This window comes from Trachypithecus francoisi, unplaced genomic scaffold, assembly GCF_009764315.1.
Source record: "Trachypithecus francoisi isolate TF-2019V2 unplaced genomic scaffold, Tfra_2.0 Lachesis_group0, whole genome shotgun sequence".
Classification (NCBI taxonomy): domain Eukaryota; kingdom Metazoa; phylum Chordata; class Mammalia; order Primates; family Cercopithecidae; genus Trachypithecus; species Trachypithecus francoisi.
The window spans coordinates 159,978,123-159,991,036 of record NW_022681453.1 but is presented as its reverse complement, the minus strand read 5'-3'; the positions used below and the strand labels follow the sequence as shown (position 1 = coordinate 159,991,036).

General features: G+C 36.2%; 1 protein-coding gene across 3 annotated transcripts in view; it reads right to left on the bottom strand.

Moving 5' to 3' along the window:
- Positions 1–12,914, bottom strand: part of RYK (receptor like tyrosine kinase) — a 92,021-nt gene that overhangs the window by 19,489 nt on the left and 59,618 nt on the right. For all 3 annotated transcript variants that reach the window (XM_033212636.1, XM_033212637.1, XM_033212638.1), the window contains 2 exons: positions 10,574–10,660; positions 4,538–4,607 (listed from right to left, as the gene is read on the bottom strand). In XM_033212636.1, coding sequence (XP_033068527.1) covers positions 4,538–4,607; positions 10,574–10,660 — 157 coding nt within the window. The remainder of the gene's footprint in view (positions 1–4,537; positions 4,608–10,573; positions 10,661–12,914) is intronic.

The following is a 12,914-nucleotide window of genomic DNA, read 5'->3' as shown; positions in this document are numbered from 1 at the left end:
AAAGTCCTTAGCTGGTCACACTGGATTTAGAAACGGATTTTTGAATCCTAGATTTACCAGTTACTATCTAAGTGACCATCTGTCTCTTGGCTTTGGTTTCCATTCTTATAACATAGAGACCCCACCAACCATACAAGGTTGCTGTGATGTGCAAAATAAAACCAAGCATGTAGTGGACAATCCTGTTCCTATTTTAATTTCTATGGCATACATACGTACATTTCATCCTATTGTCTAATAATACCTCCTCCACTGACATCTGGAAATAACTGCTAATTTTTCCCAAGGTTATATAACTTTTTACATAATTATATCATCTTCCCCACTAAGCTAAAAATTGCTAGAAGACAAAAACTAAGGTAAACTCAATTTATACACCCAACACTTCGTATTCTATGCTATATAAAACAAACATTTAATAACAAATAACAGTAACAAATAGCCTTAAAACATTCCTACTCCTTAACTTAGGAAATTCTGCTTCTAAGGATGTTTAATAAGGAAATACATCAAACATAAAAAAGCTAGTTAATGAACAAGGATAGTTAATGTGATATTAGTAAAAAGTAGCAAACAGCTTGAATGTTCAAAAGTAATGAAAGAATAACAGGATAATATGTCACAATTGGTCACAATATGAGAATATGAGTAAAAGCTTATCTTATAAGAAAGATACAAAATTCACATTTGCAAGATAATTATAAAAATGGAAAAAATAATAATAAAGGTCTGCATGGAAATATGCAAAGAGTTTAGTTGCTTTAAGTTGTGAGACTATAAATAATTTCAGCCTTGTTTTCTGCATTTCCTAAAAATTACCTTAATTGAGCATGTATCACTTTTTAAACCCCAGTTATAAAACCGTGGCACAATCACCAATGCACAAGTGGCAAAGCTGTGTGCTCCCCTCATATTTGCGGAAGTTACTAACGTGGAAAGCACTGACCCTGAGGAGGTGGGAAAATGAGGACTTAGAGATCAGTAACAGGCAATCTCTCTATAACCACTCGAGTGGCAGTGATTAGGAGTTCCAGTTTATATGCAAGGAAATCCACGCTGGGAGAGAAAGTTTAGGTAACCTGCCAAGGACAAAGAGCAAGTACACGGAGGAAAAAATACAATCTTCATCTGATTCAATAATCTTTCCATTCCCCTGGACCATTAGACTTTCTCTCCAGAGGAGCAAGGGAGATCACATGGGAGATTACAGAGCCCCTTTCCACCAACTCCCATGAGCACTAAAATGACTACGGGTCTACACTCAGGATTAACTTGGGCATACCATGATTTCAGGGTAAACACTGTTGCCCAAACTATTTAACCCACCAAAGATTACTTCTGTTTCTTTCTTTGTGACTGAAATTCATTTAGCAGAGTTAAAGACGTTTTATCCATTAGATTTGCTGGATGAGGTCAAATCTTTTATTCCACTACCATAGGATTAAAAATCCACTGGTAGAGGTAACAAACTTCATGAAAATGTTTCAAAGTACAAATGGCTGTTTTTTATTCTGCCCATTTTATAATGAAAAGGAGGATAAAGGGGAAGGTCTGGATCTCTAAGAAGAGTAAATGAAAGCAGGAGGTGTTATAGAGAAGAACGAAGGTAGAGGAAGGGTAGGTTCTGTGGGGCTTGACGTAAGAACTGCCTCTAATTCTCAGTCTTGTTGAGGGTACTTGCAGAGGGAGAGCTGTGAGGCATTTGGTGGAAATGTTCACCATCAGGCATCCCTGGGCCAAACCACAAGCAGAAATAGCTCAAGAGTACTTTGACATGAAGCACTTCTAATGAAATTAGAATAGGTTGATATCTTTTATTTATACAGCTATTTTCACTTATAATAAAATTATTTTCATAAACTCCAGGGGAAAAATGTGTGAAAAGAAAGGATTTCAAAATGCTTTAAAACACTTCAATACTTGTAAAATCCTTAACCATGGAATGTTAAAACATGAAGCAAACATGCTGTATTACATACCACAACCAGCTACAAAGGTAAAATCTGAAAACAGGTGTCTTTTCTTGCTGAATGTATTGGGTTTGCTTGATAAATTCTATAATACGATCTCTGAAGATCATTTCATTTTCATTCTTTCTACCTAATACAGTTCCAAGTGCAAAATGGGTACTGAATGAATTAGAATAAAAGAATGAACAAACAAATACATAAGTATAGCTATGAATAGTCTATACATATCAGGGATCAAAACCAAATGTGTGATAGGCCCTGGTCACCTCAAAAATGAAATGAACTGCTACAGCGAATGGAAAGAATAATATACTTTCTACATACTGACAATGTGTTTTATTCACTGTAACTAGGAGTCCTGCTATCACCTCATAGAAGGAAGAACTATTAAGCATAATCAAGCTATAACCTACCTTTACAAGACTTTCCTCAAGGACTGAATGTCCAGTATCAAATAACCCCAATTTAGTATGTCATGTCATTCCCTAAGGACCTCCTGAGACTACTAATTCATCCTGGTGGGATGCTGCAAAACCTTACAATCAAAAACTGCATGAGACACAACACGGCAAATGCTTGCTGTGAGCATTTTTCAGCCAAGGCATCTTTAGGGCTACAGTGAATATAAAACTGTTTCTTGGGAAAATTCTGGCTTTCTCTACACTTATCCCTGCTACTCACGTCTGTGCTGAGGTGATGCAAACCTTTCACTGGGGTAAGAACATTGGCTAGGTACCTAAGTAATAGGTTAACATTATACACTAGGATTAAACACCTTTGGCCCTTCTCCCTAGAGTCAGTGTAATAGACCATTAAGCACTTTCAACACTGCCAAAAAGGACAATATTCCAACTGTTTCTTTCCCTTCTGCTACTGCGATTATCAACTTTTAGCGTTTCCTTCACCCTTGGTTGCCCAGAAGCTAGGAGATGTTTTATGTTTAGTTACAGTAAAAATATTTGTTCTCCTTACTGCTGGCTTATTGGTTTTCTTTTCTACCACCACAATGCCAAAAAACTCAGTTTCATTTTCATTATCATTTTATTTATCTTACTGTGGCTGCCTTCTTTTTAGGTCCTCAAATTCTTTTGAATATGAACCAAAATATAACCAAATTCAAAAGTAAGGCTCTGGGTAGCCACCTTATTTTTCAGCAGAACTCAAGGAACTGTCTAAATTATACAGAAACTAAAATAGATTTTTTCAGAAGCCCATAAACATCTTCCAACAGGGATGACCACAGTTCTATTTTTAAACATATGTGATCAGCTTTTCAGCAGACATACAAATTATGTTGACTCTACATAGTGCTTTAAAAAAAATTTGCTGTAATGTTGATACTGTCACACATTATGATGTTTATTTAAGCTGCTTCTGGCTCAAACGGTAGAAGTTTTTGTTATAGTTCTGTGAACAGCACCAATACCAAGCTTTTAAAAAAGGTCTTCATGGCCGGGTGCAGTGGCTCACGCCTGTAATCCCAGCATTTTGCGAGGCCGAGGCAGGTGGATCACAAGGTCAGGAGATTGAGACCATCCTGGCTAACACGGTGAAACCCCGTCTCTACTAAAAATACAAAAAATTAGCCGGACATGGTCGGGGGCGCCCATAGTCCCAGCTACTCAGGAGGCTGAGGTAGGAGAATGGTGTGAACCAGGGAGGCGGAGACTGCAGTGAGCTGAGATCGCACCACCGCACTCTAGCCTGGGTGACAGAGCGAGACTCCACCTCAAAAAGAAAGAAAAAAAAAAAAAGGTCTTCATACAGAACTATAAGTATTTTTTTTTAAATCATGCCATGGCATAATGATTGCATACCAGAAATTAGTTAAATAAAATGTTGTACATCCATTCAGTGGACTTTTTAAATGTAGCCTTTTTAAATGGCTACATGGATTTACAGTTGCCAACATCAAAAGTCAGATACATTGTTTTGTTAAATTAAGAAGCATGTTAACTTTGTCAAAGACAACAATGGTATTATGATTATAAAGAAAAATATATTCTTTTTACTGAAAATACATGCTGGACATGCAATAAAAGTACTCAGATGTCTAATTTGTTGTAAAATATTTATATACACAAATATATAGATACTAATATCTAAAGATAGAAATCTCATAAACATACACAACACAGAAAACATGGCAAAATATTAACTATCACTGCATCTAGAAGGAAGATTTATTCATGTTTATTATACTTGACTTTGAGGTCCTATATGTTCAAAATCTCGTAACAAATATTTTTTAACATATGTAAACAATCATCCTATTTTTTAAAGGGAAATATGCACATAAATATGTATAAATTATTTCTGGAAAGATTAGCCAGATTAGCTATGATTATCCAGATGTGGGCTTACATACTACTGTTTTCTTTATATTTTGTGTTTGTTAAGTTTTGTGCAATGAGAATGCATTTCACTTTTATATTCAGAAAAAAAAAATTAAGCTATTCCACAAAGCGTTCAATTCAGAAGTCATCACAATGTCCTGCACATAAAAATGATGCAGCATCAAGTGTTGCCACGCTCAACACCAAAATGCTGGTGGTTTCTCCTCTCACCTGTGATGAAGACCTCGCAGTTTACAACTTTCAGTGAGCATCATTGTCACCTGAATTTCAGAAGCTTGATCTATATATAAAGAAAAGAAATTGTCTTGAATAATAATACTACATATATGGCATTAACATTTTCTGCTATTAGTAAATAATTATCTTGGACTATAAGGTAGGTAGGTTTTCATTATAAGTTACAGGTAAATCTAAATAGATCTAGATAAAAATTCTACTGCAGTCTCATTAAACAAGTCAATTTTCCCAGAAATTTTTATATTAAAATCAATTAAGTTTCCATAAACAAAGCAGAAAATGCAATAACGTACTGGAAAAATATATGCAACACATAAGGCATATATATTGCTAACTTCCTTTTTTCCTATTTAAATAGCTCATATAAATCAATAAGGAAAAAATCTGAAAAAGAGGCAGAGGATATAAACACACAGTTTACTGAGAAAATAAAAAACAAATGACACACAATACAAAATGACTCATAGCCTCAGTCCTAAGTAAAGAAATGCAAAGTAAACCAGTAGATGCCATTTCCCCTGTCAAATTGAGACACAAAAAATCCCACTATCTACTATTGAGAGTTTTGGCAAGAGTGTGAGAAAACAGGCTCATCAATAGTACCTTGGATAGATGGAGAAAGCAACATGTAACAAAATTTTGAAATGCAGATATACCTTGCATCATCAATCCCATTGTTACAGATAATAGTCACAAAAGCTCATCTATGTATAATGTAACAAGAGCACTGTTCAATGGCAAAAAACTCAACCACCAAAGTACCCATTAACAAAGAACTAATTAAACTGACACAATGGGATACTATGTGGCTACTTTTAAAAAATGAGATAGGGCTGTATGTACTGACAGAGGAAGATCTCTAAGGTATATTAAATTTCAAAAACAAGGTACAACTTGTGTTTACATATCTTAATATTTCTTACAAATTAAGGAATTGTTTATATATGATGGCAACTTTTCAAGATGGGAGAATTTACATTTTCTATTCTGTTTATACTTTCTAACCCAACAAACATTACAGGTATAAAATGACTACAAAAGTTATGATTGGAGATTATGGCATATTCTGTTGCTTTCTTCTTTTTACTTCTCTGTGGTTAAAAACAAACAAGAAGAACTAATAATACAGTAGTAAAAATTAGTTACCTTTCATACGATAACCAAAATTAGAACTATGCCATTTTAGTTTTAGCTTCTAAACTTATGATTTTTGGTCCAAAGTCACAAAACAGAACAAATTAACTTTTAGGTCAAAGTTTTTGAAACAAAAACATGATAATGCAATTTACCAATATCTTTAAGTCTACATCTCCAAAGGAATTTTTAAGCCTTCAAATAGTTGCACAAATCCACAAGGATTCCTCATCTTGTAGGGACCACAACCTTAATAGTAGAAAGGAATTTCTCCACTACTTGAAAAGAATATTTCTTATTATAAAATTGAAAATGCAGCCAGGTGCAGTGGTTCACACCTGTAATACCACCACTTTGGGAGGCTGAAGCAGGGGGATCACTTAAAGCCAGGAGTTCAAGACCAGCCTGAGTTGGAACACAACAAGCCCCCATCTCTATTTTAAAAAGTTTTTTAATTAGTTGGACATGGTGGTGCACACTGGCAGTCCCACCCACTGAGGGGGCTGAAGCTAGAGGATTGCTTGAGCCAAGGAGGTCAAGGTTGCAGTGAGCCATGATTGGACCACTGCACTCCAGCCTGGGCAACAGAGCAAGACCCTGTCTCCCAAAATAATAATAATAAACAAATAAGAAGTGAGTTTGAATTTCAAAAAATAGTTTTTAAATGTTAAAACAAACTTAATAGTATAATATACTATTTATTCTTGGCCGGGCGCGGTGGCTCAAGCCTGTAATCCCAGCACTTTGGGAGGCCGAGACAGGCGGATCACAAGGTCAGGAGATCGAGACCACCCTGACTAATATGGTGAAACCCCGTCTCTACTAAAGAATACAAAAAACTAGCCGGGCGACGAGGCGGGCGCCTGTAGTCCCAGCTACTTGGGAGGCGGAGGCAGGAGAATGGCGTAAACCTGGGAGGTGGAGCTTGCAGTGAGCTGAGATCCGGCCACCGCACTCCAGCCTGGGCGACAGAGCCAGACTCCGTCTCAAAAAAAAAAAAAAAAAAAACTATTTATTCTTAAAAACCCTTTCAAAGAAACCCATAATGAATTTTTACATCAGTAGTAAAAACAGCAATAACAATTTGTAAAGCTCAGGCTGGCAACATGGTGAAACCCCATCTCTACAAAAAAAAAAAAAAAGTAAGCAGGGTGTGGTGGCGCACACCTATAGTCCCAGCTACTCAGGTGGCTGAGGTAGGGGGATTGCTTGAGCCCAGGAGGTTCAGGTAGGGGGATTGCTTGAGCCCAGGAGGTTGAGCTATGATTATGCCACTGCACTCCAGCCTGGGCGACAAAGTGAGACCCTGGCTATAAATTAATTAGTTAGTTAAATAAAAATTTATAAAGCTTCAGACCAATGCAATAAGAGGCAGAAAGAAATGTAAAAGACTGGCAAAGCCAAGATTCATATTCTAGACCCACCTAGGAAAATGCTGAACCAACAATAAAACCCAACCCACTGAATTCAGATACTATGATTGTCACGTTTGGTCTTTAAATGTGGAACTGTCAAAGCTGAGAAATCTCAAATTTCATTTACTTCCACATCTACCCATTGGAATCTCATTCCTGCTTCACTTCCTCTTGCTTCACTTCTATTACTTGCTACTAAGTGTTCCTTTTCCAAGCAGCTTCTCTTAGTTAAGACTATTGTAAGAACGTAAAATGGGTAGACAAAAAGCCAAGGATCTGAAACATTCGGTACTTCTTTGGAAAAGGTGCTTCATACCAATGTCTGCCAGAATAAACTCTACGTGTCTACAAACTGCTTAAAATGTGAGATTTCTTAGTAAATGGCAGAATGTGCCTTTATTACTCTTTCTATAACCTAAATAATTTCCAATGAAATTATGGCCAGGACTGCTGGGGGCTAGTAGGATCTTTTCAAGACTGAAAACTAGTAATAGTTGGAGGTCCCCGCCCAGTTAAAAAGACTTTACCATTCCCTCAACTGGTAAGGAGATCTAAGTACAACAAATGGTAATTTCAGAATGTGTCATTTTGTACTTACTTTTTTCAAGTTTTTAATTTTGATAAGCATGTTCTATTAAAGCAAAGGATGCTTGAATGATGATCTAAGAAAACTCAAAGATAAAATAACTTTATCCATTTAGTAAGAAAAACTTATTTTCTTGGATTCCTTTCCCAGTCTCAATAGTCTTTTAATTTTACATAATGAAAGGTCTATCTTCAAGATGTATACATTTGAAAAGGGTACTAATTAAATATATTCTAAAAGTTACAAGGATGCACAAAATGATTTTTAAAAACAAACACTTGTTTACTTACAAAACTATAAAAATTTAGTAGCTATAATAAAGAAAATAAGAATTTAATACCAATAAACCCAAACTGATTCACTTATTTTATGGAATTCAATTTCACAATATTTACTGTGTAAGATTCAGGCTGCTAATTTCAATCTCCAGAAATTTATACTGGAGTATCTATGAAGTCTCTGTATAAAATTATGAATATTTTTAAAAGTCAAACTCCAATTTTCTACTTATGCCTAAAGGCAAAGGTCAGTGCTTTCTAAAATACTTTTTTTTTTTGTATTTTATGCTACACTTCTAATTTTGCAACATGTAACAAAGCATACAGATTTGTGAAAGACTTTGGTCAGCTCTACGTGGCTACAACTAAACCTAAAAACAACATTCCAAAATAATCAATCTCAGAGACAGTCATGTGGTGCTCTCTCTCTAATAAATTCGAGGCAAGCACCCTGGTCAACGCACTTCCCCTCTGTCCCCCACAAGGACTCACTGTGCTTTCTCTTATTTCCGCACAACTCACAAAGAACATTATCATTACAGAGGTAAAGCACAGAAACAACCAGTGACTACAGGTCAAGCATATATGGAAAGAGAAGTCTTATCTTGTGAAATAGTCCAAGTATACTCATTGTGTTTTCTTATCACTATTATTTCCTTTTATCTCCCCTTCCAATCCTAAATCAACCCAACTTTGTATAAAAACCTCCTGCCTTAATTCAGAACAAGTCAATAATAGCTCAGTTCCACACAGTCTATAGAATACTTACAAACCCCAGAAGAAATATTTGAATTAAGGAGACTCCTTAGGAAAAAAAAAAATGAGAAAAGAGTAACAAAAGGCTGTTGTTTAATAACCTTATGGCTCAAATTTTACATTTACAAAAAGTAATATGTAAACTCTCCCAGTTAGAAAACCTACTGGGACCTAACTTACACTTGGTCTCAGTCAAAGGACAAGAAGGGATGGACCTAATGTAAAGATTACCCTTTAAAAGTGTTTTTGGTGCTGGGAAGAAGTGAATGAATAAAATAAATATTGAATGATACAGTAAGTTAAACCATTTGTTTAGACAAGATCAAAGAGGTGTGTGTGTATGGATGTATTTGCAGCAGCCTTAAACAAACAATTTTGTTCAATTAAAACCAATTCCAAAGATTTTTTGTTAGATTGGCACAAGCCAACTTTTTACAAACAATAAATATAAACCCTTCGTACTTTCCATGTATTCCTTTAAGTAAATTTAGAAACAATTCTTATAAATTAACTTCATAAACTGTAAAATTTTATCGCTTTTTACTCATAAAACTGAATTTAGTCTTCCCTTCAGTTTCTGAAGGGAAAGTGCCAGATTTGTTTTTAGAAATTATTACCATGCCTTCTCAATTTACATCAGACCTGACAGACATTAAGTACCCTATAAATTATCACGTTTTTCTTTCTCTCTAAATAAGCAAATAAGACTTACTTCAGAATTATTATTATCATTTTTTAAAATTAAAACAGGATCTTGCTCTATCACCTAGGCTGGAGTACAGTGGCATGATCAGGGGTCACTGCAGCCTTGAATTCCTGGGCTCAAGCAACCCTCCTGCCTCACCCTCCTGAGCAGCTGGGACACAGGCATATGCTACCACACCGAGCTACTTTTTTTTTTTGTAGAGACAGGGGTCTTGCTATATTGCCCAGGCTGATCTTGAACCTATGGGCTCAAGCAATCCTCCTGCCTTAGCCTCCCAAAGCATTGGGATTACAATTGTGAGTCACTGTATGCAGCTCTTAATTCAGAATTATTTAAGCTTTTACAAGTATCTGTTGTAAGTAATTACAATTCTAATCTTTTTTAAAGTCTTAGGAAATAAGCCATATGCCTGCATAAGCAACACTGTAGTATCTCGATAGGGAATCTTTAATTAAATAACTTATATACATCAGTAAATTAAAAATTAGGCATCACATTTCAAATGATGGCCCAAAAGAAGAATATTTAGTGAAAACAGGTATTCCGTTCATGACAATATAAACCAGTGCTATCTTTTAGAGGACAATCTAACAATATTAATTTTTTTTTTTTTTGAGACAGAGTCTCACTCTGTCGCCCAGGCTGGAGTGCAGTGGCATGATCTCGGCTCACTACATCCTCCGCCTCCCGGGTTTGAGCAATTCTCACGCCTCAGCCGTCTGAGTAGCTGGGATTACAGGCATGAGCCACTGCACCTGGGCTCTATTAAAATTTTAAATGTACACACCCTTAGGCCAGCAATTCCAACTATGGCTATACCTGCAAAAGTATACCAACATTAGATATAGTAACAATGAAATTGAGTGGATGCAGTTTGACTTGCAATTAACTGAGTAATATCTAACAAATGTCTCATGTCTTAATTTAGCAGACCTGTTTTTCTATAATTAATGAGAACAACCCAAATTTCCAAAACAATTAGGCTCCTATAAGATAATTTTTGTTTTAAGCTAAATTAACATGGATTGATTTAAAAGGTATGGCACACACTGGGGAACTGAGACAGAATTTTGCTGGCATCAGCCACCTGAGACAGAAGAGCATCATGGAAATACTATGGAAAAAAGATCCTACCTTTAACTGTTTTGACAAATGCTTGTTTTTCTTTATTTGGATCTTTTTCATCTATTAAAATCCCATGGAAAATACGCCCAAAAGTACCTAAAAGGAAAAGTAATAATTAATGAGATCATATAACCTTCATAAAATTATAGTATGAAACTTTCTGGAACAATACAACATAAAACAAAAATAACAAGGGCATATGTGATCAACAACATTATTCTAGCTCTAGAGTAAAAAGACCAAAATCTTTGGTTTTAACGACTGTTAAAAGTTTTTTGTAACTATTACACACCTTGTTTTCAGAAACACCATATTTAAACTAAGTATATGAAAACTTCCCTGAATTATACTAAATAAACTAATGATATAGCCAGGAGCACTGGAGCTCAGTAATGAAGTATCCACAATGGCATTTATGAGTTTCTAGGCTTAGCCTCAGAGAAATGACGAAAAGACAAAAATGAACTTTCCTCTCTACTGCAGAGCCTTAAAAAGTAGCTTCAAGGGAAGGCCAAGGGGTACAAGTTTTGGATCCAGATAGTCCTAGGTTCCTTTCCTTCTACCACTCTCTCCTCAGAAGGTCTCAGACAAGCCAATTAGACTCTTGGTTCACTGGTAAAATGTGTTCCTAAAAACTCTTAGCATGAGAAGAGGCTGGGCACAGTGGCTCATGCCTGTAATCCCAGCACTTTGGGAGGCCGAGGTGGGCGGATCACGAGGTCAGGAGATCGAGACCATCCTGGCTAACACTGTGAAACCCTGTCTCTACTAAAAATACAAAAAAATTAGCTGGGCGTGGTGGCAGGCACCTGTTGTCCCAGCTACTCGGGAGGCTGAAGCAGGAGAATGGCGTGAACCTGGGAGGTGGAGCTTGCAGTGAGCTAAGACTGCGCCACTGCACTCCAGTCAGGGCAACAGAGAGAGACTCCGTCTCAAAAAACAAAAACAAAAAACTCTTATAGTAATAAGAGAAGTTAGTTATGACCTTTGGGGTGCTGGGGAAGGAGTGATTAAAAATGAACTAAGAAAATCCACCTAGATTGTATTACCAACTTTGTAATTGCCCATAAAAAGCTCCCAAACAAGATGATCATTGAAAATCAATCTCATTTTACTCTTTCTCACTAGAAAACTGTTTACTTTCCTTCCTTCACAATTTAAAAGATAAGCTTGCAAATAGTTTCACTTAGATGCGGATGCCATGCATACAAACAGGCTTGCTCTAATGCTTTCACTCTATGAGGTGGAGTTGTTTGTATCCATATATCAGGTCTCACTGGGGCCTAGAGACAGAGTAACTTGTATGCTCGAGGCAGAAAAGACTTTGGATAATCTTAATTTAAGACACTTTGCTTGAAGCTGAGTAAATACCTTCAAACACTGTAGTCAATACATAGAGCGACACACCCTGACCTGTCTTCCTCACAAAGGTTTTCCCTTCTCTCTCCACCCAAGTTCACCTTGCTTGACTGAGCTTCGTAACTCTCTTGCACTGCAGCACCGTCTCCTGTCTCCTCTTCCCAGTACCTAGTCCCATTTCTAAATATTACTCCCAAACATAGACTTACATATACTTAAAAACAATGGATGTAAGGAACATACACAAAAATATGTATGTACATATTACTTTACCACAATGTTATAGCAATTCACACTCCTACCAGCAATGTAAAAGAGTGTGTGTTCCTCCATACCTGTCAACCTAGAAATTATTTTTACTTTTTCACAGTCTAACGTAAAAAAAAAATCGCATGTAACTATTGTTTTCTTTGCATTTATCAGATTTCCAGTGAACCTGACCACCTTTTTAAATGTTAATCAGCCACCATATTTTCTTTTCTGAAATCAAAAGAATTTTAAAATAAACTACTATGGGCCTGAAAAGACCAAAAAAGAAAAACTCTACCTGGTTCAGAATTCCTTCTTCTCAAATCATACCACTACAACAGATTGCCAATTCTATTCCACTCAGAGACCAAAAGAAACTGCAAATATAACATTATTAACAGATCTCTCTTTTTTTTGTTCTTCAGGAAATGCTACCTGGTCTACTTACTCTCTTCAGATTGCAAACAGATCTGCAAACTAGTTACGCTTAGAAATCAGTCAACTATAACAAGTGGCGATCATGCATTTTAAGACATACCAGAAAATCTGCTTCCATTAATTACCATTTGTTACTGGGGACAATTTAAGTACCTGACTTAGTTGTGATTGACCTAAATGTGTCCCAACCAGCAAAGGAATACATAAGAAGGACTCATAAGTATCCAAAGCATTCCAAGCTGAATTACGGTGGGAGTAAAAAAGTAATTCTCTATTTAACAATATGAAGAGCTCAGTGCAGTAT